This window comes from Chlamydotis macqueenii, chromosome 2, assembly GCF_036417535.1.
Source record: "Chlamydotis macqueenii isolate bChlMac1 chromosome 2, bChlMac1.mat, whole genome shotgun sequence".
NCBI classification, from domain to species: Eukaryota; Metazoa; Chordata; class Aves; order Otidiformes; family Otididae; genus Chlamydotis; species Chlamydotis macqueenii.
The window spans coordinates 113,400,262-113,422,699 of NC_141557.1; the positions used below are offsets into that span (position 1 = coordinate 113,400,262).

At 47.8% G+C, this 22,438-nt stretch overlaps 1 protein-coding gene across 3 annotated transcripts; it reads left to right on the forward strand.

The window, feature by feature from the left end:
- The first annotated feature begins 505 nt into the window (after positions 1–505).
- Positions 506–21,788, forward strand: GATA6 (GATA binding protein 6). Of its 3 annotated transcripts, none has more exons than XM_086740716.1 (7): positions 506–848; positions 2,026–2,963; positions 6,308–6,474; positions 9,810–9,935; positions 11,352–11,439; positions 11,519–11,640; positions 20,104–21,788. In XM_086740716.1, the coding sequence occupies exons 2-7, from the start codon at positions 2,045–2,047 to the stop codon at positions 20,269–20,271; spliced, it is 1,590 nt and encodes a 529-aa protein (XP_086596842.1). In that variant the 5' UTR covers positions 506–848; positions 2,026–2,044; the 3' UTR covers positions 20,272–21,788. The 3 variants fall into 3 exon arrangements, with proteins under 3 accessions (XP_086596842.1, XP_086596844.1, XP_086596843.1); XM_086740718.1 differs by having other exon boundaries at positions 511–848; positions 11,534–11,640; positions 20,104–21,702; XM_086740717.1 differs by having other exon boundaries at positions 756–848; positions 2,029–2,963.
- Positions 21,789–22,438: the final 650 nt, after the last annotated feature.

A 22,438-nucleotide genomic window follows, 5' to 3' on the forward strand; every position in this document is an offset into this window, starting at 1 on the left:
GGCGAACGAAGTTATTTTAATTTCCAGTCACTTTCCTGCTAAGTACCGTATCAGTTTGTACACAGGCTGAGATAAGAGGACTGGGTTGGGGCGGGGAGGGGGGGGGGCGATAAAAAGAGGAGAATAAGAAAGAAAGCGAGGAAAAATGCCTACTGCCTGCTGCTGGGGTGGACACATCCCACAGCGGGCTTTGGCTTCACCTGACGGTCGGGGCAACTCAAGGAGGAGCCACTTCCCCCCCCATCCCCGGATAGTTCTGATTTTAACGAGCAAAAATAAGGACATTTGGGAGGGGAGAGGAGTTCACCTGGTTGCCAGGCACATCATCCACCCGGGCTGCAAAGCGTGGGGAAAAAAAAAAAAGAAAACAAAACAAACAAAAAACCCTCCAAACTTATAAAAGGTGAATAGTCACCCTAAACACGGTATTATCGGAAGGGGGGAAGCATTTATTATTTCTGTGCTTAAAAAAAGGAAGAAAAACGCCACAAGCAGCATCTGGGAAGGGCGAGTGCCTCTCCGCTCCCCGAGGAGGGGGTCGCTCCCGCCCTCCCCTCAACCGCTGCGGGCACCCCGAGGTGCCCCCCTCCCGCCCCCACCTCCCGGCTGGCCGCCGGGACTGGCACCCCCGCCGAGCCCCGTGTTTGTTTAGGGCCGGCCGAGCCCAATCAGGGCCGCCTGCCTGCAGTTTTCCGGCCGGGCTGCAAGAGGCGCCTCCTCTCTCCTTTTTATACATCGCCCGCCGCCCGCCGCCGCCGGACTTCGCCGCCGCCGCTCGCCCCCGCCGCACCGGATTCACCGCCCGCCGCGGCCCCGCGCCCCGGCCCCATGCCGGGCACCAGCAGCAGGTTTGGTCCCTCGCTTCTCCTTCCTCCCTCTTCATCCCATCGCCGCGATCCCCCCCACCCCCTTTTATTTTTCCCTCCCCCCTCTCCTCTGACTGCTCCGGGGAGGGGAGCGGGGCGGCGGCGGCTGCGCCGGGCTGGGGGAGCCCGAGGGGGGCTCGGTGGGCAAACATCCTGGAGCCCTTATCTGCCGGAGCCTTATCTCCCGGTTATCTCGCAGGAGGGAGAGACGCACTGGGTGCCTATCTGCGAGGGGGGAGGGCGGTGCGGGGGGGCTGTGCGTGTGCCCTGTACGCGTGTGCCCGCGGAGAGCCCCGCCGCCCGCTTCTCTCGCCCTCGCTTTTCTTGCGTCCTCTTTCGCTTTCTGCCTCTTCTCCCAGAGGCACTGGCGGCTCTCTGTCTGTCTGCCCGGCCGGCCCCTCTCATGCTCCGGGATGCGGTGACCCGGCTGTCTGCGGGATGGGGTGCCATCTCCCAAAGGTGTGCTCGGGGCCCTGCTCATCTCCCGGCTCTGGGGTGCCTTTCCCTCCTCTTCCTCTTTTCCGTGACCTTGGGCTGGAAAGGAGCAAACAAGCGAGGCGATGCGCGGAAAAGCCGACATCGCTCTCCCCGCGGAGTAACCTGAAAGGCATCGCCTCACGAATTGTTTTCTCGGTGAAACCGGCTCGAATGACTCATTCATTGAAATAATCACAATAACAACAGCAACGGCAGCAGCCAAGGAAGGGACTTCGCCCCAGACCGGGGAAAATGCCCCTCTCCCCCCTCCCACCCACCTTTCCCTCCGGCGTCCTTCGTTCCCAGGACGCGGGCGGCGCGGGGCCCGCAGCCCCCGTGCCCCCCGTCCCCTCTCGTCCCCCCTTCCCCACCCGGGACCGCGCTCCGCGCGGCCCTGCGCGGCCGGCGGCTCCGTGGACCCGGGGCTGCCCGATCCCGTTCCGCCGGGGCGAGGGACGAGAGCGCCGAGGCGACCGGACCGATGAAGCGCTCCGGGGGGTCCAGATAAACTCTGATGAATCTCGTTAAGGGAGGGAGACGGGCTGTCCCGTTTGCTAACTTTGTTATTATTATTTCTCTCTCCTCCCCCCGCTCTTTTGTGTCCTCCTTCCCCGCCCTGCCCTGCGGACCCCCCTCCCCTCCCCTCCTCCTTCTCCTCCTCCCCTTCCCCATCCACACCCAGCAGCTAGAAGGGGACCTGGATGGCCGTGGCTGACGGCGGCTGGTGCGGGGTGAAGCGGTGCGCTGCGGACGCTGCGGGTTCCTCCGGCCCCTTCGCCTCCCGCGAGCCGGGCCCATCTCCTCCTTCGCCCTCCTCCTCCTCCTCCTCGTCCCAGGGCGAGAGCGGCTCCTCCAAGACTCCTCTGCCAGACCCCGACGGCAGCCACCGGCCGGTCCCGCCGCCGCCGCCCCCCCACGCCGCCGCCGCCGCCGAGGGCAGGTCGCTGCTCGCCCCCTACGTGCATTTCGGAGCCCCCCACCCCTCCGGGCTGTCCAGCTGGGAGGACATCCTGCTCTTGGCGGATTTAGACCAAACCAACAAGCTGATCTGGTCCAGCCGCGGCTCCAAGCTGAGCGCCCTCGGGGCCGAGCAGCCCGAGGAGATGTACCAGACCCTGGCCATTTCGGCCGCCCAGGGCCCCGCGCCTTACGACGGATCTCCCGGCGGCTTCATGCACTCCGCGCCCAGCTCGCCCGTCTACGTCCCCACGACCCGCGTGGGCTCCATGCTGCCCACCCTGCCCTACCTGCAGGGCAGCGGGGCGGCCCAGCCCACCCACCCAGGCGGTGGCCACGCCGTCTGGTCCCAGCCGGCCGCCGAGAGCCCCTCGTACGGCACCGGCGGCGGCTCCCACCCCTCGGGCCGCTTCCCCTACTCCCCTAGCCCGCCGGTAGCCAACGGGGCCTCCCGGGAGCCCGGCGCCTACAGCAACAGCCTGGGAGCCAGGGACCAGTACAGCCCCCTGGCCCGGCCGCTCAACGGCTCCTACCCGGGGCCCTACACGTCCTACGTGGGGCCGCAGCTCACCCCGGCCTGGCCCACCGGCCCCTTCGAGAACTCCATGCTGCACTGCCTCCAGGGCCGGGCCGCCCCCATCCCCGTCCGGGCACCCAGCGCAGGTAGGACCCTTCTCCGGGTGGTGTTGGGGGGAAGCGTGGGGGGTGGGCAGAGGTGAGTTGGGACGGTTGGGATGGGGAAGGGGGTATCGGCCGCCACATGTCGGGGCTGCCCCGCTGGAGGGGTCCCCGGGGGTAATAGGAGTCGCGGGGAGGTGGCGACGTCCGCAGCGCAGCTCTTTTGGAGCGGAGGTGGCTGTCGTGCTTTGCCTTGGGTTGGGGAGTGGGGGAAATAACCCCACCCCCCCCCCCCCAAAAAAAAAAAACCTACTTTATTCGGAGGATGGCAATCGGGGTCGCGAACTCGCCGTTCCCGAAACGAACCGCCCGGTGTAAGCCTCGCTTTTAATTTTCCCCCCGAAATACCCCTCTGCTTTCCCCCAGATGCCATCATCTGGGCGCGGAACGGTGACAAAGTGACAGCGAATTGACCTGCCGTGTAGCGCGGAGGAAAGCGGCGGGGTGTCGCTGAACCCGTTCGGGTTTGTTTAAACCACAAAACGCTTCGCTGCTCCCTGGAAAGAGAAGAGCGGCGAAGCAAAACCTCGGATACGAACGAGAAATCCCGTTTATAAACGGCCGTTAAAATACGGCACCTCCAGATGGGATTTTACTTTCGCTTCCGAGGTGTCCCGTCCTTTTTATTTTGTGTTTTAGGAAATTCTCCCTGGCATTAAATTGATCGTGGAAGTGGAGGCTGAGCGGCGATGATTTAGTCTGAGGCAGGAAGATTAATGATTATTGTAGCCTTCGAATATGTCTGTGTATATATAAATACAGATGTATAGAGAGGGGTGTGTGTGGATATGTGTGTATTATGGATATTTATATTTTAAATGGATTTTTAAATATATATGGATATTTACATATATTTATGTATATATGTGTATGTATACACACGCGCGCACACACACGTTTGATCAGCATTTGCTTTCCTCATAAACTCCCCACCGGGTAGGCATATTTGATATACACAGTGATTTTTCTCTTGCAGTGCAGGGTTGCAAAAAAATCTCTCAGCGGGTTTGAATCTTCCTGTAGGGCTGTACAAGGTGCCCCTCCTGTCTCTTCGATGACACCGGGTAGATTTAGGCGTTTTAAGCCTCCCGCTCGGTGTTTACTGACGTGACAGAGGGAGGATGACTCAAGTGGTAGAGGTGGCAGGAGAAGTGGCAGAGCAAAGTCGAGAAGACGTGTCTCAGGGTGACATGAAAGCTGAGGTTTAAAACTCGATTGCCAAAGTTACAGTGTAAAAACAGGCGATAAAGGGGGAAAAAAAAATCCCTTTTCTGCTGTTGCTGTTTTGGGGTTGTTTTTTTTTTTTGTTTGGTTCGGGTTTTTTGTGTTGTGTTGGGTTTTTTTTTTTTGTAGGTTTATTTGTTTTGATTTATTTATTTATTTATTTATTTTTAGGAGAGAAATGAGGTTGGAGAATCTCAGGGAAGGGAGAGGGGCAGGGATTAGCCTTTTGGGGAGAGGAAGGCTAGGTGCCAGTGGAGCCGCATCGTCTTGTAACCGCGGGGCGAAGCAGCCCAGAGCTCCCGGGCCACGCGAGTTTTCTGCTTCTGCCAGGCAAAATGCGACGGCAAAAGCGAAGCCACGCGTGCTCCCGTCTCAAATAATCGCATGGGTAAAATGATAGTCGCGATGGATTTTTACGCCTAAATATTAGACAGTCTGATACAGCTTTTCTGAACATTATTCGCAGAGTTACTGAAACAATGCCTAAAATGAAACCTTTATTTTGCTTTCCTTGGAGATAAATATATTTCTCACTCACTAAGTGGGAAAACAAATATTTTAAAATGCCCGAGAAATATTGTCACGGCAGAATTTATTTCTGCAGGCACGGAGGTAATGTTGTAAAGTAAAGAGTGGAGGGAAATAACTGTTTAACTTCCAGCGTCTTTGAAGCCTTCAGCATTTTCCTGATTATAGTCTCCAATGGCGCTTTTAGTGCCCAGATTAATAAATCTTAGCGATGTACCGGGAGCTCCAAAGCTGACAACGTGAAGTTGAACTGTGCTCTCTGGACTCTGCCGTGTGCCCGTTCCCGTTGTCCTCCTAATAATTCGCAAACGAAAAGAGGACAGAAACGCGTTTCGGTGGGTGCGGGCCAAAAAGGCCGTTTCTTGCTCAGCTCGATGCCCGCCGTGTCACCAAAGCTGCCCGAGGGTTACAAGCTCCCCTTCGCTTTTACAGCTCGGAGCGAAACGTGAAAGAATAGCGCGGGCCGGTAGTGGAGGGGATGGAGGGAGTCAAAAAAAAAAAAAAAAATCAGAGACGAGGCTAGCAGTCTGTAACAGACTTTCCCAGCCACGACTCGAAAGCTGCCGCAGAAATCCAGACACCTCCTTTCATTATTTCTGCACAACGTGGCACCGTAGATGTAAAACCCGTATTTATTTCCCCCTCCCTCCCCAAAATATGGAGAGGTGAGAACAAGCACGTAAGGATTCGCGGGGGTGAAGGTGTTTGCTTTTCTAGGTGGGTTCGCCTTAATTTTTTTTTGCCCTGCATTTAGACCATTTTCCCCCCTCAGTACTCAGTACCTATGGGAGCAGGAGGCAGAACACGGCGAATTTTTCCATTTCCTCCGTTTCCTACCAACCTGGTCGAATCGGACTCAATAGCGAAGCGGTCGCTCCCCGTCGCTGACTTCCCACTGCCTCTAAATTTAAAGTTTTTCCGAGTTGCGAGGCGTTTAAAATGAGAGCTGGAGAAAAAACTCCTTGCCCAGCCTCGACCGGAGGGAATACATGGGGAAACCACCTCTCCTTGTATCCCTGCGGTCCGGCTCCCGGGGTGGATTTTGGAAGTGGGCTCTTGGGGCAGACACCGAACTCCCCCTGCCCCCCACCCTCTTGGGGAAAAAAAAAAAAAAAAAAGCAAAATGCCGAGCGCACACCCCCCTCTCCGCCCGGTGGGCACCACCACGGGTGTTTCGCCCCTCGAGGGAACCCCGCGCCCCTCCAGCTGAATTTCCCGAGGGTCAAATCCCGACCTTGAGTGCCGGGTTCCCGGGAGTCGCCGCTCAGGGCGGTGGGAGGCGGGGGCACCGGCTCCGTTAAAGCAAAGGTAAAGCTGGTAGCGAGTCTGGTACATTATAAATAAATAAATAATTAAAAAGAGGATTTTGTGGAAAAAAAAAATCACCTCATGGCCGCTATCGCTGCCGGAGAACGGCTTTTCTGAGGGCTGAACCGCGCCGGCGGTTGCTGGCCCCGGGGAACCGGTCTCCCGGGAGCGGCGGGGCCGGCGCAGCGCTCGGTTCGGCGGGGCTGGGTCCGAGCTCACCGGCGGCCCCTGCCCCACCGCCTCTTCCCTCTGTCCCTGCCTCCCCCCAGAGATGCTGGAGGACCTGTCCGAGAGCCGGGAGTGCGTCAACTGTGGCTCCATCCAGACCCCGCTGTGGAGGAGGGACGGCACCGGCAACTACCTGTGCAACGCCTGCGGGCTCTACACCAAAATGAACGGCCTCAGCCGGCCCCTCATCAAACCCCAGAAGAGAGTGGTGAGTGGGGATACAGGGAAGCGAGAGGCAAGTGACCCACCCCCTCCGGTCAGCGGTAGCCAGGGAGAAAGTGGGGGCAAGGATGGGGGAGCGCACTCGGGGCGTGTTAGCCTGGTGATCTCCCCGGCTGCAGAACCCAAGGACTCCTCTGACCAGGTTTGCAGGCCAAAGTGGTCACAACTGAGGGGCGACAGGGCTGGCAGCCCTCGGGACCCCGCTTTGGGCCCACCTCTGGGTCCTGCGCCGGCAAAATTGCCCTCTGCCCCTGGTAAGCCACACATGGGGCATGGCCGGCCTGGTTTTTTGAGTTGGTGGACCCCATCGGTGAAGGGACATCGATGGCTTTGTGGAAATTTGTGCTGCTGGTGTCGGACATTTCCAACAGAAAGAAAAAAAAAAAATTCAAGGTTGGAAAGTGTTTGTTCAGAGGGCTAGGAATTTCTCCAGACCTGCTTTGTTTGCTGAGAGCTCGATCCTTGGGAATGTAAGCAAGTTTTGTATATAATTCAAAGAAAACCAATTGTTTAAACAACGATAATAGCCTTTGTTTTGTTTCACTCCTAAGAAATGAGCGGCTATTTTTCTAAAAATATACTCCTAAAACTAGAGGGGGGAAATAAATAGTACAAACCAGAACCCCTGTTTATAATTCAGGCTAGCGCTGAATGGGCGAAGAGAAAATTTAACAAGCGGGAACTGCACATTATGTTTAGCAAATCTGGGTGGAGGTCAGCAGAGAGAAAGAATACGCTCTTCGGTAATGGCTGTTACCGAGCGAGCTACAATAAATCATGCTGGTATAATCCAACCTGATGTTTAGACCCTTGTGTATGGAGACAGCGTATCAAACCCGTCAGCCTTTCAAGCCCCTTTCAATCACGCCAGCTGCTCCGCTCCATGCCTGGTTTCCTAGCGTTAAAACACATCCCGTTCTTTTTATTTCACAACCGTTTGAATTTAATGCCCTTACGGGACAGGGGAAACAAAAATCAAACGTGAGATGACCAGAGCAGACAGTAAGCGCTCATGAATCAACCGTACCTCTGCTTAAAGACTTTTTCTTAAGCCAAAGATTAAATTTAACTTTAAACCAGGGTTTAATTACTGCTGGGTGCCCATTTTTTTCTATCTGGCTGTCCGCTAAATTTCATGACAGGGGGTGTTATCTCATCTCTGGGGACAAACGCAGCAGACGGGGCAGATCTGCCGCTTGTCTTGAAGTGTCAGAGCTCAACTGGCCGTGGCACCCCAGCCCAACGCAGATTTCGAGTAGCTGATACCCGGCTCTGGCATTTCTGTGTTTCTTTTTTTTTTTTTTTTGAAGAGGGGGTGGGAGGGAGGAGACTAAAACACAGTCAGATTGCAGTCCGATTACAGCCTGACACCTCGGAAAAATAACTCTGAAATAGTTCTGTGTAACAATCCTTACCGAGTACCCTGGCCGTAACTATAAATCAGCCGTGCCTGTGTGTTCATACGGTTGGAAATATGCAAGTGAGAAGGGAAAATGTTTTGAAAATGCTAAACATGTTTAGGTTGCCCCAAAGTTTCTGATAAAATTCCTGCGGCAGAAAAGTCATTTTAGCTTCAAAACATGCCAAAACCCCCTCCGTTTGTTTAGATAGCAAAAGCTATTGAAATAAAATATATGAGGATTTATACCAGACTGCATACAAAAGAAAAAAAGACTGAACAGACTAAAATGTCTGACAGCATTTCACTTGCAAAGAAAGAAAACAAAGCGTATGTGTAAAGACCAGCTTTTTTTTTACCCAATGCATGTAAAACTCTTATAGTTGAATCAAGGAGTGAAATTTGGATGCTGTGTGCATAGGTATTTAATAACGCGGTCAAAAATTCTGTTTTCATGAGGTCTGGATTTTTAAGATTAAAAAGTATATGTGCGTACTTCAGCCTAGATTACCTTCGGTTGTTTTTTTTTGTTTTTGTCTTTTTTTTTTTTTCTGTGTGATTAATAATGGGTTACTGATTCAAAGTTACAAAATCCATAGTGAATCTAGAGTTTTGTCTGAGCTGCAGTGTAAGGTGAAGGCTTACTGCTACAGCAACTCAAACAGATAAAATTAGAGAAACTCAGTTATTACTCTGGAATATTCTTCATTCTCAAAACATTTTTATCGGTTTCCCAAGTGGCAGGCAGCTCTGCGGTATCAAAGGTGACCGAGTTATAGCTAACAACCCAGCAGTAAATGATTCAAGAGGAAGGGCATTGTACCCTTAAGTTAGTAATTTCGGTTATGGGCGCTTTATAGTCAGAATAAGATTAATGCAATCCTCTAAAACTGACTTCTCCATGTAAACTTGTTCAGCTGCCAGGCACAGAGCTAGGCACGGATTTTTTTTATATTTTTTTTGACAATGCAATACTTTGAAAAAGACTAGATTTATGATGTAGCTGGAATTCTTTGCTTGTGATGAACGTAAAAGAGATCACTTGTTACAGAGACTTTTATAACCCATTCACCTTCATTTCACATGTTTATGAGGACTGCCTTCACTCATGATATACAGCCTGCAGCCATAAAGCTCCAGGTTATACGGTTATTTCTGATACAAGGTTGCTTCATCTTGGCTCCAAACTCCACGGAAGAGTGTCATAAATGGAGTGTTTGCAGTGGGGAACCTTTTTGTCACCCACCAGCTTTTCTGCTGGCCAAGGGGAAGCTCCACTCTGTAAAACACATGCTCCCGAGGCAAGTTGTTTTTAGCGCGAGGATAAAATGGGCTATGATAAAAAGATGTTTTTACAAAGATGCTGCTGTTGTGCATGTTACCCTCCGGCAGCTGGGAAAGTTTGTTTTCCGCAGCCGTGGTGCCGCCAAGGGCCAGTGATTAAAGCGGCTGGTTTTTCCGGTGAATTGGAAGTATTTGTGGCAACTTCAGAGCTGCCTCTTTGCCCACTACACAGGGGAGGGGGCATTGAACCGGCTGGAGAGGTGGCACAGGAGTGATGTGCCTTCTACTCAGCTTGATGGAAACATAGTGGAGATGTTTCCTAGCTGTCCTGCTGGAGGAAGAGCTGGTGCCTGGTGGTCTGAACAGAAGTCCCTGGGTCAGCAGCTCCCAAAATGCAAATTTTGCCTGTGATGTGACTGCCTAGAGTTGCAGACTTGCAGTGCCTCTTCACATCAGCTTTCCAGCCTCTGAAATGAGGATAACCTTGTTTTAATTCTGGGGCGTTGCTGATAGATACTATAAAATAACCTCCTACCGTCCCCGCTGCGTGTTAAAGTGCTTTTTATAAACCATAAAGACATAAATTGTTTCCTCCTGCCCGCCTGTTTACGCCTGTGTTTGCCTACCCTTGCCTCTAGCCCTCGTCCCGGCGGTTGGGTTTGTCCTGTGCCAACTGCCACACCACGACCACCACCCTGTGGCGCAGGAACGCGGAGGGTGAGCCCGTCTGCAACGCCTGCGGCCTCTACATGAAGCTCCACGGGGTAAGCGCCCGCTTCGTCGCGCAAGATTCTGTGCTGGCTCTGATGGTCCTTTGGGGAAGGGTTGGCCCTCCCGCCAGAAGGAGCCCGGTGGCTTCAGGGCTGACACTGGGCTTCCTCGAGTCGGGTAATGTTTCTGTTGATGCTTATGGTCTCAGCCTACAGATTGGACCGTGAAGTTAAAAAAGTATGGATAAAAATGGCCAAAAAATGCCTGACATTAGAAAATGGTTATACCGTTTTAGCAAGTTATGGTTTTGACAAGTTACATGTTTTCTGTTGTAGCTCTCCTGACAGATCTGTACAAAGAAACCACCTCTGGATGAGTGGTGGAGGTCTTTTTGCCACCGGGATTTAAATAAACTCTTCAGTAGGGAACTGCCCCCCCCCTCCCTTCAGACCTTTAATAAGACAATTCTTAATGGACAGCCATAGCTATTGCAGCAAAACTTTAAATGTAATTCAAGCCATAGCTATGCCAACAACATTTTAAATGTAATTCCAGACTTTGCTAGGCAATGATAGAGGAAGAAAATAGCTCTATCCCGAATGTGATAGAGTATGTTTTGGGTGAGATTTGGAGCCTGTTATGCCCCTCTGGATCAAGTTACAGTCAAGCACAAGTGTTTGAAGAGCGGGGGCGTTAGGGCTGATTGGGACTTGGTTAGTCCTCAAGGAAAAAGTAAATTATTTTACAGGTTCAAACATTATAATTATAATAAGCATATGCTTGAATTGTCTTTCCACAAATCCGTGTTACCGTTACGTTAAAATCTATTTTAAGCCAATGTTTTCTGTATAATTATTACAGTCGTAAAAACACAGAGCACAAAGATGATTTTTGAGCACGTTTTCCCTATAAATATAAATTTTGATACTATAAAGCTGTATCATGGGCAGAACTGCTTATAAGAACGAACACTAAGCCGATTACAGCCTAAAGTTTCTTTCCGAAGATACCTACCGGCGATGATCTGGTTTGTGTAGCTGGTCCACAGGAAGAGGAGTATATTTTTCCCCTTGTGAGCTTTCTTACTTTCCAGAATCAGCCACTGGAGATAATTCCTAACTGACTGGAATAAGGAGTTGAGGACCGGATATACTCCGCCAATTTAATTTCATAAGATCTATGGCTGTTTATCTGTGGACTGCCCGAGGTGTTGGACAAACTGTTTAGCTCACATCAAGAAATAAGTTTCCCTGCTTTCTTTATTAAGCTAAAACTCCCCTTGAAACAAACAATTGCTTCACCCAGATAAAACGCAAAGGAATTTTTGGAATCAGTACTGTGACACAGGAGAAATCGGCTTGCTATACAGGCATTTTCAGCATTACCATTTGATCTTTAGTGCATTTTGATTTTTGATATTAGAGTACATGTACAACTCTGTGATCAGTGTGGAAATTTAATTTTTTCAGGTTCCCCGACCTCTCGCTATGAAAAAAGAAGGAATTCAGACTAGGAAGCGAAAACCTAAGAACATAAATAAGTCAAAGGCATGCTCTGGTAAATATGAGAAGATAAGACAGCTGAGCTGCAAGAGTTTTTTTTCCCCTGACTGGAAAATATTTGTTTTTCATACCAGTTCCTGATCTTTCAGGTAACAGTACTACTGCGGTTCCTATGACTCCAACATCCACATCTTCTACTAATTCAGATGACTGTAGCAAAAATGCTTCTCCCCGCACACAGACTGCAGCCTCTGGGGTAAGCCCGTGTCTGTATCTGTAAGCAGGCTGATCACCGTGTAATGTTATCGCAGCTTTTATCTTATCTAGCAGAACAATAATCTAAACAAACTTTCCAGTTTTGTTAGCTGATACTGCAACAAGATTTTCTGAGGATATCACATATAGCTGTAAACAGAACGACAAGCTGAAGTACTTTACAAACCTCTTAATTAAGATCTATATAGTTTTTATGATTAAGTTAACTACAGCTTAACCCTAGACATTTTGTTTTGAAATGGTCAGGTTCTTCTATTTCAAAGGTTTTCTTTTGGAGGAAAGACAATAAATCATGTCCAATTGATCCTTTCAAGAAACAATTGTGCCTGTACCCCATTTTTTTTTCTGAAATGATCTGAATTTATAATTCAAGGCACTGCTGTTCTCACATTTGCCAAAAGCTGGTTAATACATATATATGCATTTGTACACGTTATCCCAAACAATTGGTGTACTCCAGCAAAATGTTACCCTTCTGTATAGAGGGAAATATAAAGGCTTTTTTTTTTAAAACTAAGGTGTGCACTTAAACCCTGACCCAGGCCCAGCTGAAGCTAGGCTGGGGAGCCCTGCTGATTGCAGCGCATAGGGGATCAGCCCTGTCTTGCAGAGGGCTCTTCAGGGGCCAGATGCTCAGCATCTGGCAGCAATGAGCTCCAGAGGAGCCCTGATCATCCCCTGCTATAAGTTTTGATCCTTATTTTACATCATGTGCTCAAACCATCTAAAACTTCCTTTCCTCACTCAGCTAGCATATGTGATAACGAATACTACCACTAAAGTTGCGAAGCTTAATGAAGATTAATTTCTAACCCCTTGGCTATACATATCCGTATCCATACTCGCTCCTCAGGCCTTCTGTATCCTTTAATCTGCCACATCATTTCTTTGAAAAGCTTTCCTAATGTGGCTTTCTCTACTCCTTTATTAATAAAAAGACGACATTGTTTATAATTACTATTTTTCAATATGTCTCGGCATTCCCACATCCAAATTCCTTTCAATAGTTTAATCCCTGATGTACAAAGTTTCATTGTACGGGGCGGGGGGGAAACCATTTTTAGCAAATGCGATTGTTCGTGGACTGACAGGGCCACCCTATTTCAGAAGCACTGGATTTTAGGTTCGGATGCTGCCAGACAAGGATATTACTAAAAGGGATCGTCTTTGACATGAGAAAACTCTGTCAGTCCAATAAAATAAACAGATCACATAAAAAAAAAAGAAACACTAACCAAAAAGTGAAGTGTTAGTGGGTTTCAGGCTTCTCCCTGTGAACTATTAGGCACTTTTTTAGGCTCTCCCCTAATATTTGCTAAGGCAAAAAATGCAACCAAATTTTCCTTCAATTTTCCTTTAATTGCCTTAAGCAGGACTACCGATCCTGAGGAATGTTGTGAGATTTATATCGTGCATGGAATTAGAAGCGCAGTCCCAGCTGAGGCCAAGGCAGCGGTGCAGGCTGTAGGCAGCACAGTCCTGTGCTGTTTGAGGAAGGAGAGGCCGTATAGATGAGATCCCGTTTCCCATACGCTGCTGCTTTCTTGTTTGGCTAAAATCTGCCTTCCTTCCTGTAGCCCTTCTCCTAGGAGAGCATATCAAACCTGTTATTAATAATCTTTATGTTACAATTTTAATAGGGCAGTCTGCAATATAATTTTGCCAGGTGGAGTTGTGTGGGTACCAGAGGAGAGTGGGGTGGGGGCACGGTTCACGAGCCAAAAGATTAGTTGAGAGCTGTTAGCAACTAAGAGCAACTCCGAGGGATCCTGAAGCTGCTCTTAATTAGACAAAGGCAGGCATCCCCCAGTGCTGGGACTTCAGTTCTCCCGAATTTTTCTATAGTAGGTCAGGCTAGGAGAAGGCACCTGCACAAGGGACGGTGAAATCTGTCCCCTTGTATCCAGCAGGCAGCACGCTAACATCTGCACAGCCTTTTCCCCACCATGATTTGATCAGATGTACCCTACATATGCAAAGCACTTGCAAACTACCTCTCGTGAAAGATTTCAATGAAAGGAAGTGATGGAGAGAGGCTGTGAAGTGCGCTTCAGCAGGGAGGAGGCAGCAGGGACTAGATGTGGGTATCCCCCTGACTCCCCCCCACCCTATAGGAAGGGCTAGTGATGTCCCACCCCTGCACCCCAGCCTCAAATGCACATAAATGAGGACGGGATTTGCAGGAGAGCTGTTGACAGGGCATGGCTACATCCTTCCCTGCTTTTGCCCAAGCATTAGCAGTTCAGTGAGATGAGGATGAGGAGGAGACCAGAGGCTGAAAGTAAGAAGTGATGGCTGTTGAGATTTGCTCCTGTTGCCCCAGACATCGTTTGGGAACACGATCGCTACCTTACGGAAGGAAGTGAAATTGTTGCTTATGGGCCTAAATCCCATGGGAGGGGCTGAGCACTCATATGGGCCATTGAAGTTGTCGGGAGTGAAGGGATGTCAGCGTTTTAGAGCAAGGCAGCCTGTAATCTGATCACATCCCAAAGCAAAGACACTCTATTAGACTTCTATTTTCCTTTATTATTATTTTTTTTTCATTCGCGTTATTACCCATTGATAGCCCGAATGCTTGTGTTTATTCTTAGAACAGGCAATGGCTTTGCACAAGGAGAATAAACTTCTCCAGGCCATGTCAGGAGGGAGATAGATAACTTTCAGATGGATGAATCCAGGCTCTGCAATCTTTGGTCGTTTTAACAAGAATGGCGTTGATTCCTGCCGGCGTTGCTGGTGACGTTGCCGAAACACGGGCACCTGCTGGAAGAGCGAACCTGGCTCATTCCCCACACGTTACACAACCGGCATGGCAACTTGTTTTTGTTTTGCTCTGTTTTTACTTCTCCAGCCCTTATTCTGTTAGGAGGGGAAAAATGCCAAATTGACATTAGGCAGAGAAATCTGATGATGTTTTAGAAACTGTTGCCTGAAATTCACAGCAATGTTGTTGCTAAATGAAAGAGAGCAAATGAATTCCTCTACTGGTACAAAAGCAATTTATTATGCCTTTTATGGGAGGCTGCCAAAAGAGTTCCCAGTTATGTAGAAATCTAATGGAAATGAAATTCAGCAGAATTAATTTGTGTCAGTAAGATTCAATTTTTACTCTACCTTTCTTTATCTCTTTTAAAGTCAAATAAAGAGGGGAGGGCAGAAAAAGAGAAGGGCAGCAATTACTCTTGGAAATGTCTTTGAGACGATCCATTACATGAAGGGAATCTTACATGATGCCAATTTTGAGACAAATTAGCAAGAACCTTAAATGTTGATTTTATGTTCTAGCTGAAGTTTAAACATTTAAAAGATATGATTAATGAATTGCTGTGGGTGCAAAGTTGATTTCAAACATCCCAAAATGTAGAAGTGTTTGGATCAGAGATATTTCGTTGTCCCATTGTAAAGGGGCTATTTGCCAAATTCACATCTGGATCTAGGATTTAGGCCTATTTCTGTTTTTCTAAGCAGTATAAGTACTGGGTGTCCTGTGTTACTATCATGGAAAAGGTCCAGCTGCATGATATATGAAGTTGCCTTACATCCTCATAAAAAGAAGACTTGAAGGTTTCAGATAGCCTGCATTTGCATCTATACCTGCTCTCCCTTTGATGCTGCTGAAACTGTGCAGGGAAAAGTTACACAGAATAATTTGCTAAATGAAGGGCACGGTCTGTAGTGTACACACGGACATTTCCATGCAGGGGCTCCAACTGGTGTGATTACCAGAAGGACTTTATTCCCTTATTAGGATAAAAGGCAGTATGAAAACTGCTGTAAAAACTGCTTTTTATGGCAGGACGTGGAGGCTCCATGAGCCAGGGCTGATGTCAGTAAAGGCTCAACAGCACCAGGGGAGCTCTTCTTTCTGAAGACTCTACTGCGCCCTTTGCCGCCTGTTTGAAGCTTTCTCAGAGGGACTGTAATCACACACCCCATAGGACAACTTAGGACAGTTGTCTTGCAGACAAAACTAGCGCTTACTTCCCTCGGAGGTTTACCTTGAGAAGTGGTTCAGAACTGGCTTTTTGGTGTTATAGGCTGGAAAGTGAGAGAGCTGACTGAAATGGCCTTGGTAGGCACTGAGCTAGTAGGAAAATGCAGTTCTAACTGTCCCCCAAATGCCTGACGACCTGGGCTGAATTCACTGAATACCTTCTCCTGGATTTGCTTTCTTTTTTTTGTTTTCAGAAGAGGGTTCCTGAGATGGTTAAAGGTGGTGTTCTTTGCTCCATTTTAGGCAGCAGATTGGTAGGACATTCATGAAAACTATAGGGGAATTAGGCTTTGTACAATATCTCCCAAACTCTGGATGAACCCAGACTCAATCTCTTATCTTCTAACTACCTGGATATCAGAAAGTTGGATGGTCGAGGATTCTTCAGACTGTCTGATGATAAGATTTCAGTTGGTATAGAATAATTTTGTAGCCGTTGGGACAGAGTTTCTATGAGAAAGGCTCACCAGCATGGTTAGTAGGACTTTCACCTGGAAAGTGGGAACACGGTGCCTCAGTCCTGGTATGAGTAAATATTTATCTAAACCAGGTGAAATAAGATCAACAGGAGGCAAGAGGAACATGGCAACCTAAAATACCAAATAGTCTGGTAGTCAGGGCATTACGCTTGGAGATCTGATACTCCAGTTTAAATCTTCTCTTGGTCTCCTACCTCACTCCTGGACAAAAGAGGATGCTGCTTTTTTCTCCCCACTCAGCTTCATACATTCATACATTTTCTTTGCTCTGTGTACATGTATCTGAAATAAAGCATTTAATTTTCTGTCAGATAGAATGAAGCAATCCAGCTTGTTTGTTTCAGTGGGGAAAAACAAGGAAAAAAGTATTTTTGATTCTACCTAAATCTTCTACATGGATATAGACATATACTTTTTGCTTGGTTTTGTTTTATTGCCAAAGCAATAAAGCCAATTACTCATACAGCCCTTGACAGCAGTGAGGGTCATCAGCTTTCCCAAGTCACACTGGAAGTTGCCTCCCTTAGGAAATTAATGAAGTATTAACCACAGATTTATGTTGCTATAGTACAAAAGAGAGATTAGGAGATATGTAAACTTACACATTTGCAATATAAACGAAAGGATCAATTGGACTAGCAAGAAATGACAGCTTTGCGTAGTAAGAGGGTCGCTAACTCAGACAGAAAAAAAAAGCTGTGGCTTTGCAGTGCTGAGTCGTGCTCTTCAGAAAGCAAGGAGTGACAGTATTGGGAGAAAGTGCTCTTGGTGGAAGGGCAGTTATTGCAGGGAAACTGAGGCTGGAAAATTAAGGACTCCACTGTAATTTGCCATTAACACGTCATATATGAAAGACGTTTTTGCAAGTGTGTTTCAGCTAACTACATTTCTCATTTAAGTGTAGCAAAACGAAACTATGCTAACCGAAGAGGAAGAGAGTATCGGCTGAGGCATTTGGACGTTACTACAGGCCTATTGTGATGTCCAAAATTCACAGAGCGTTTTGAACTTTTGAAGTGGCTGGAGCAAAGGTTTATCTGATAGAGCAAAGGTCTAGATCAGGGCTGCTCGCCACCCCCTCCAGCTGTTAACACAACTTCTTCGCTGGAGCTTTTGCCTCTCGGATGCAGAGGTGCAGGGGGAGGCTGGGGGACTGTCCCTTCCCTCTCCCACTCTCCGTGCCAGGCAGATGGCGCAGGAAGGAGTACAAGGAAGTGTACTGGCCAGCACAGCTTGAGCAGCCTGGCTTTGATCTGGGCCAGCTTTAGTGGGGCTGAATTTGGCTCTGGGGTGCTGTTGGCAGGGTTGGGTAGAATATAGGTGTCTAAGTCTCTCTGTGGCTCTTGCTGAGGTCCCCTGTGAGTGTGGTGGGCAGGTCCTGTACAGAGAGGTCACCTCTGATCCAGACAACCTGCTTGGGAGCTGCCCCATGACCAGCTCCAGCTGGTTTGGGTAAAAAGAAGCGATCCTTAAACACCTTTGCGGATACAAATGCAAACTTCCTCTGTTTGTTTGGGAGGCAAGCTCTTCCCAATGGACTTCATTCATTTTTTCCTCAGGAAACTGGTCTTCAGCTGATTATCTATCCTATTATTAGATTTCAGCAAAAAAAAATAAATCTATTACCTTTTTATTGATAGAGCCAGCTGTTGTGAATTAGAAGAGCTCATTGACTTCAGCAGCATTGTTCAGCTTATTAATTTCAGCTGATGAATGTCCTCTACTAACTAACTGTGACTTCTGTCATCTTTCATCCCTTAAAGCTGGAGAAGTAAGAGCAGAGGTAGGCGGGCTCGGCAGCAGAGCCGTGATTCAGCCTCATCCTTTTCATGAGCTGAAGTTTGTTTTCTATGTCTCACTTTGGGAGCTGCCTGAGCTGCCTGGATTTGTCATGACATTGCCAGGGTGGGGTTTCCAGGCCTGACGGCCCTGCCCAGGTCCTGCCTGTCCTGGCTCAATGAAGCCTGGATACGACCTTGGTCAGGCAGGGATGGGCAGTCTTCAAACAGGACGTGCCTCTGTGTCCTCCCTTCTGGGGTGCCTGAGGGAGGGGTGGCTGATAACTCCACATGGAAACTGCAGGTCCCTGCGCCCCACCTTTGTAGGGTTGAATCAGGAAAAAGGTGAATTACACTTTCCAAGCCCGGAAAAAAACAGGTAGTGATAAGATATTTGCCTACCGGAACAACAGCAGCAAATATGGGCAAACGGGAACCTTTCAAAGCAGCTCCTAGTATTTTTAGCTCAGGTTGAGCAAACACTGTTCAGCTCTAATTTAAACCCTTCCTCCACTGGGAGGAGACTCAAGCTGTTGAAAACGATGGGTTTTGTGCTAACAAGAGTCTATTTGATGTATTAGAAATAATTGAAAAAAAAATCCTTTTAAGAAAAACTAGGCTGATGCAAGACCAAAACTGGACAGAAAGATTAGTGTGAAACCTGCCTCATTGAATTGTCCGTGCATAGTCACAGGGAAAGGGGATACGGAGATTCATTGTCACTGATTGGCAGTTGTGTATTTGATAGAGGGATAAAACATATTTCTTAGCATTAGAGCTATTTTAGCTGGCAAGCAGTTCTTCATACCATCTCTGCATTTCTGGATAGTGACTGATGGAGTGGGATCCTGGTTAATGACTGGGTGGAAGAATAGTGACAATCAAACCTTGTAATAAAAGATAAATAAAATATTGGAATATTTCAGTACATTTCAGACAAAAGTGACTGCTGGCAATGAGTATCTCTTCCAGAAGGTGAGGTTTTCCCTGGGTTAAGCATGGCAACACGAACCCTGCACAGCACCGTTTGGAAATTGCCTTTGAATAAGCAAAGCTCTGCTTTGCCTATGTCAGGACTGCTGGCTTGGCACGGCTCCAGAAAAGCCAAGAGCTCTACTCTTGTAAAATGATTAAATATGTATACTTTTCACTTAAACAGCAGGCAGGAAGCTTCTGCAGTCACAGTTTAGGATAGTCTTTTTTTTTTTTCTTTTTAAGGAATCTTGTCCGAAGACTATCCATTAACGAGTAAATTAAAGTTTTAAAGTTGACATATCCAAGAGTTAATTTTACATGAAGTCAGCTCTTAAACATTTCCTTTATCAGGTGAAAACCTTGCCCCTTCTCTGTCTGGCACTGCAAATTTTTCCTCTTTAGCGGATCTGCTCAGCCTCATGGAAAAAATGATCATTTCTTTGTCTTTGTAACTCTCCATTTCTCTGTTAAAATAAATGGACTGATTCCAGTGGGGTTCAGAGTTTCATCTTCATGCCTACCAGGGCTCCTCTACATCTTGTCTTGTGCATGTAGGCAGTGAAACAAAAAGGCTCCTCATTGAAAGGCATAGTATTCCTCCTCTTGAGATAAAAGGAGCATCTCCTTTACTGGCTAGCCTTACTGGAATGAAGTGGTGGTGGCAAGCATTTTGAAGGGTGAGGAATAATTTTAGGCATTTCAAAGTCTGAGGGACCCAAAGAAGGCTCATTTCCAGGAGGTGCTCCACACCCACTGACAGAGAATTTGAATGTATCAGGCTTCTCTCATTGGGGAAGCAAAACTGAAGGTGCCACAACTCCCAGGTCACATTTTTTGTTGTTGGCATCTGTGTCCCTTCGTTAGGGGGCAGCAGGACACATGCACGTTACCTTCTTCATCACGGTCCAGTTTCATATATTTTTCTTCACATCCTATGCTTTCTTTTCCACTTTGCTGTGAAGATCACCATGCGCTGATCTCCAAATGTGGCTATCATCCCTGTCATTAGGGCTGGATGAGTGGGCTGACCCCAAGACATTTTTTCAGTTACAAGATTTTGAGGCACAGGGGGAAGCTGAGGGCAAAACCCTGTCTACAGAGATCCTAGGATAGCAGCTGTGTCGCAAGCCCATCACACTCTTACCTACACCCTGATGCATGCAAAGCTCACCTGCTCAATTAAATCTCTCTTTGCTCTTTCTCCTCTGCTCCAGGCGAGCTCGTCAGTGATGTCTGGCCCAGGAGAGAGCACCAGTCCTGAAAGCAGCAACCTTAAGTATTCAGGTCAAGACGGGCTGTACACAGGAGTCAGCATGACCTCCACGGCCGAAGTGACGGCAGCTGTGAGACAGGATCCCTGGTGTGCCCTGGCTCTGGCGTGACCCGGTGCAAGGGAAGCTGGATCCTGGCGCTGTGCGGCAGCCCCCAGACGTCCGTGCCCGGTTTCTTCTGTGGAGCGGTTGCAGTGGCAGTGAGAGTGCTGGCAAATACCATTCCTCTGAAATAGTTTCCGTGCCTTGGTGGCAGAGGTGTTTTTCAGCCTCCGAAAGAGGTTCTGCCGAAGCATCCAGTTCCTCATCTATGCAAGAAAAATAAATATAGGGAAAGCAAATGCCCACTGGGGATAGCTAATGCAGCCTTACACTCTCAGAAAAAAAAAAAAAAGAAAAAAAAAAAGAAAAGGGAAAAAAAAGGAAGAGATAAACTTAGATCTATTGATAGATTCCAGAAATACATCCTCAACTTACCGAGCAGCGCTGCCTTTCTGATTGTATAGTTGTTCTCGCTCTCTCATCACCTTCTCCCTCGAGAATTTGTTGGAAGTCGTCAGTGTCGAGGAGGGAGTACCAAAGGCTTTAATTACTAGAGACAGTTAGATACTTTTAAACGACCGTCAGAAGTGCGTACTGCTTGAATTGGCGCAGAAGTCTTTCATCGAACATTTGATGTCTTCACACCATCGGTCCTCTCCTCCTGTGCCCTCCATCTTCAACGTGCCTTGCTTTGTTCTTCAGAGCCCAGCTATGCCCCTGGAAGAAATCACAACGTTTGGTACAAGTCTCACAAGGTTCAGCTGGTTAAGGAGATTTTGGGTTTGGTTTCTTTTTTTTGGTTTAAAATATTTACTCACTTTGCAAGACTGCGATATAACTTTTACAGTACACTGTGACTGAAGTTTATGAAAGTTCGTATTTTCTGGCTGAACTGCGTAGAGTCAGTCGAAATTTGTAAACAGGGTAGCAATCAGATATTTTTCTTCCATATATACAATAATTTTTTAAAGAAGTGCAATTTGCGTTGCAGCAATCAGTGTTAAATCATTTGCATAAGATTTAACAACGGTTTTTATACGAATGAATGAATGTAAACATTTTAACTTAATGGTACGTAAATAATTTAAAAGAAAAACTTAACTAGGCATCCTTAGGCTTTTTAGTGCAACAAAAACTCATCCATTTTCTGTATTTCTAGTTGTTAAAGCAAGAGTTTCAAAGAACAAGCCTTCTCTCAGGAAAATTGCCCTAGCCATTTGCTTGGAAGTGTTGTACAAAAATGCGAATGCATCCCCGGGTTTTTTTTTGCCGTTGAATAAGTATGTGCTGGAAAGAAACAAATCGCAATGAAACTTTACTACCTAACTGATACATATGTAAATATTCCATAAGATATTTAGGCATCTTGAAAATGTAGGATGCAATCTGTATAGTGTGACTGATGCATAGTTAGGTTGGTTTCCATTGGTTTTTAAGTGGGATGTCATTTGGAAAGCTGTTCCATCAGAGCTTTACAAATAAAAGGGTATCATTTTGGGATTTTTTTTTTTCCTGTACACTGTGCCTTCTCCTTTATTTCCAATGCAATTGTTAAACTACATTAAAAGCTATGGAAGTGTACCTGATACGGGTGGCATGTCTGATGGCTGCAAGGAAGGTCTCCAGCTGAAGTACCTGCTCTGTCTGGCTAAGTCTGCATTGCGTGTAGCATTTCTGCAGCTCCCCTCACCATGCCTTCTGATTAATTATAAATCCAGGGCTCTGCTCCTACCAACACAAGCCCCTCACAGGCACGTGGGAGGTTTTTCTGATGGAGGTCGGGGGAACTGATCGCATGCCTTATGAGGACTGTCATGGTTTTGCTTGGCCTTCACATCCGAGCTAAAGGGTCTCACCTAGGTCCCATGTATGCAAATGTCTGCCTGTCACCCACTGGAGATGTAACTGGGTAAAGCTAAGGGGTGGCAGAGCCATCCCATGCCTGCTGGCATCCACCGGTGGTCAAAGATGAAGGGCAGCAAAAACTGAAGGTGCTGCTGCTGAAAGGAGAAGACAGTAAATCTTAGCTACTGAGGGGAGTGGAAAAATTTTCATGGGCTCCTACTGAGGACTCGTCCTCTGCGTTGGAGCAAGGCAATGCCACATGTGATTTCCAGCTACGTCAGCTGTACTGTCAAATTGGGAAGCTGGGATGCTCAACCTCTGCGCCCAGCGCCGCTGTCAACTCGTGGAGTGGCTTCAACACATCTCTTCGCCTCTCTGAGCCAGACTTTCA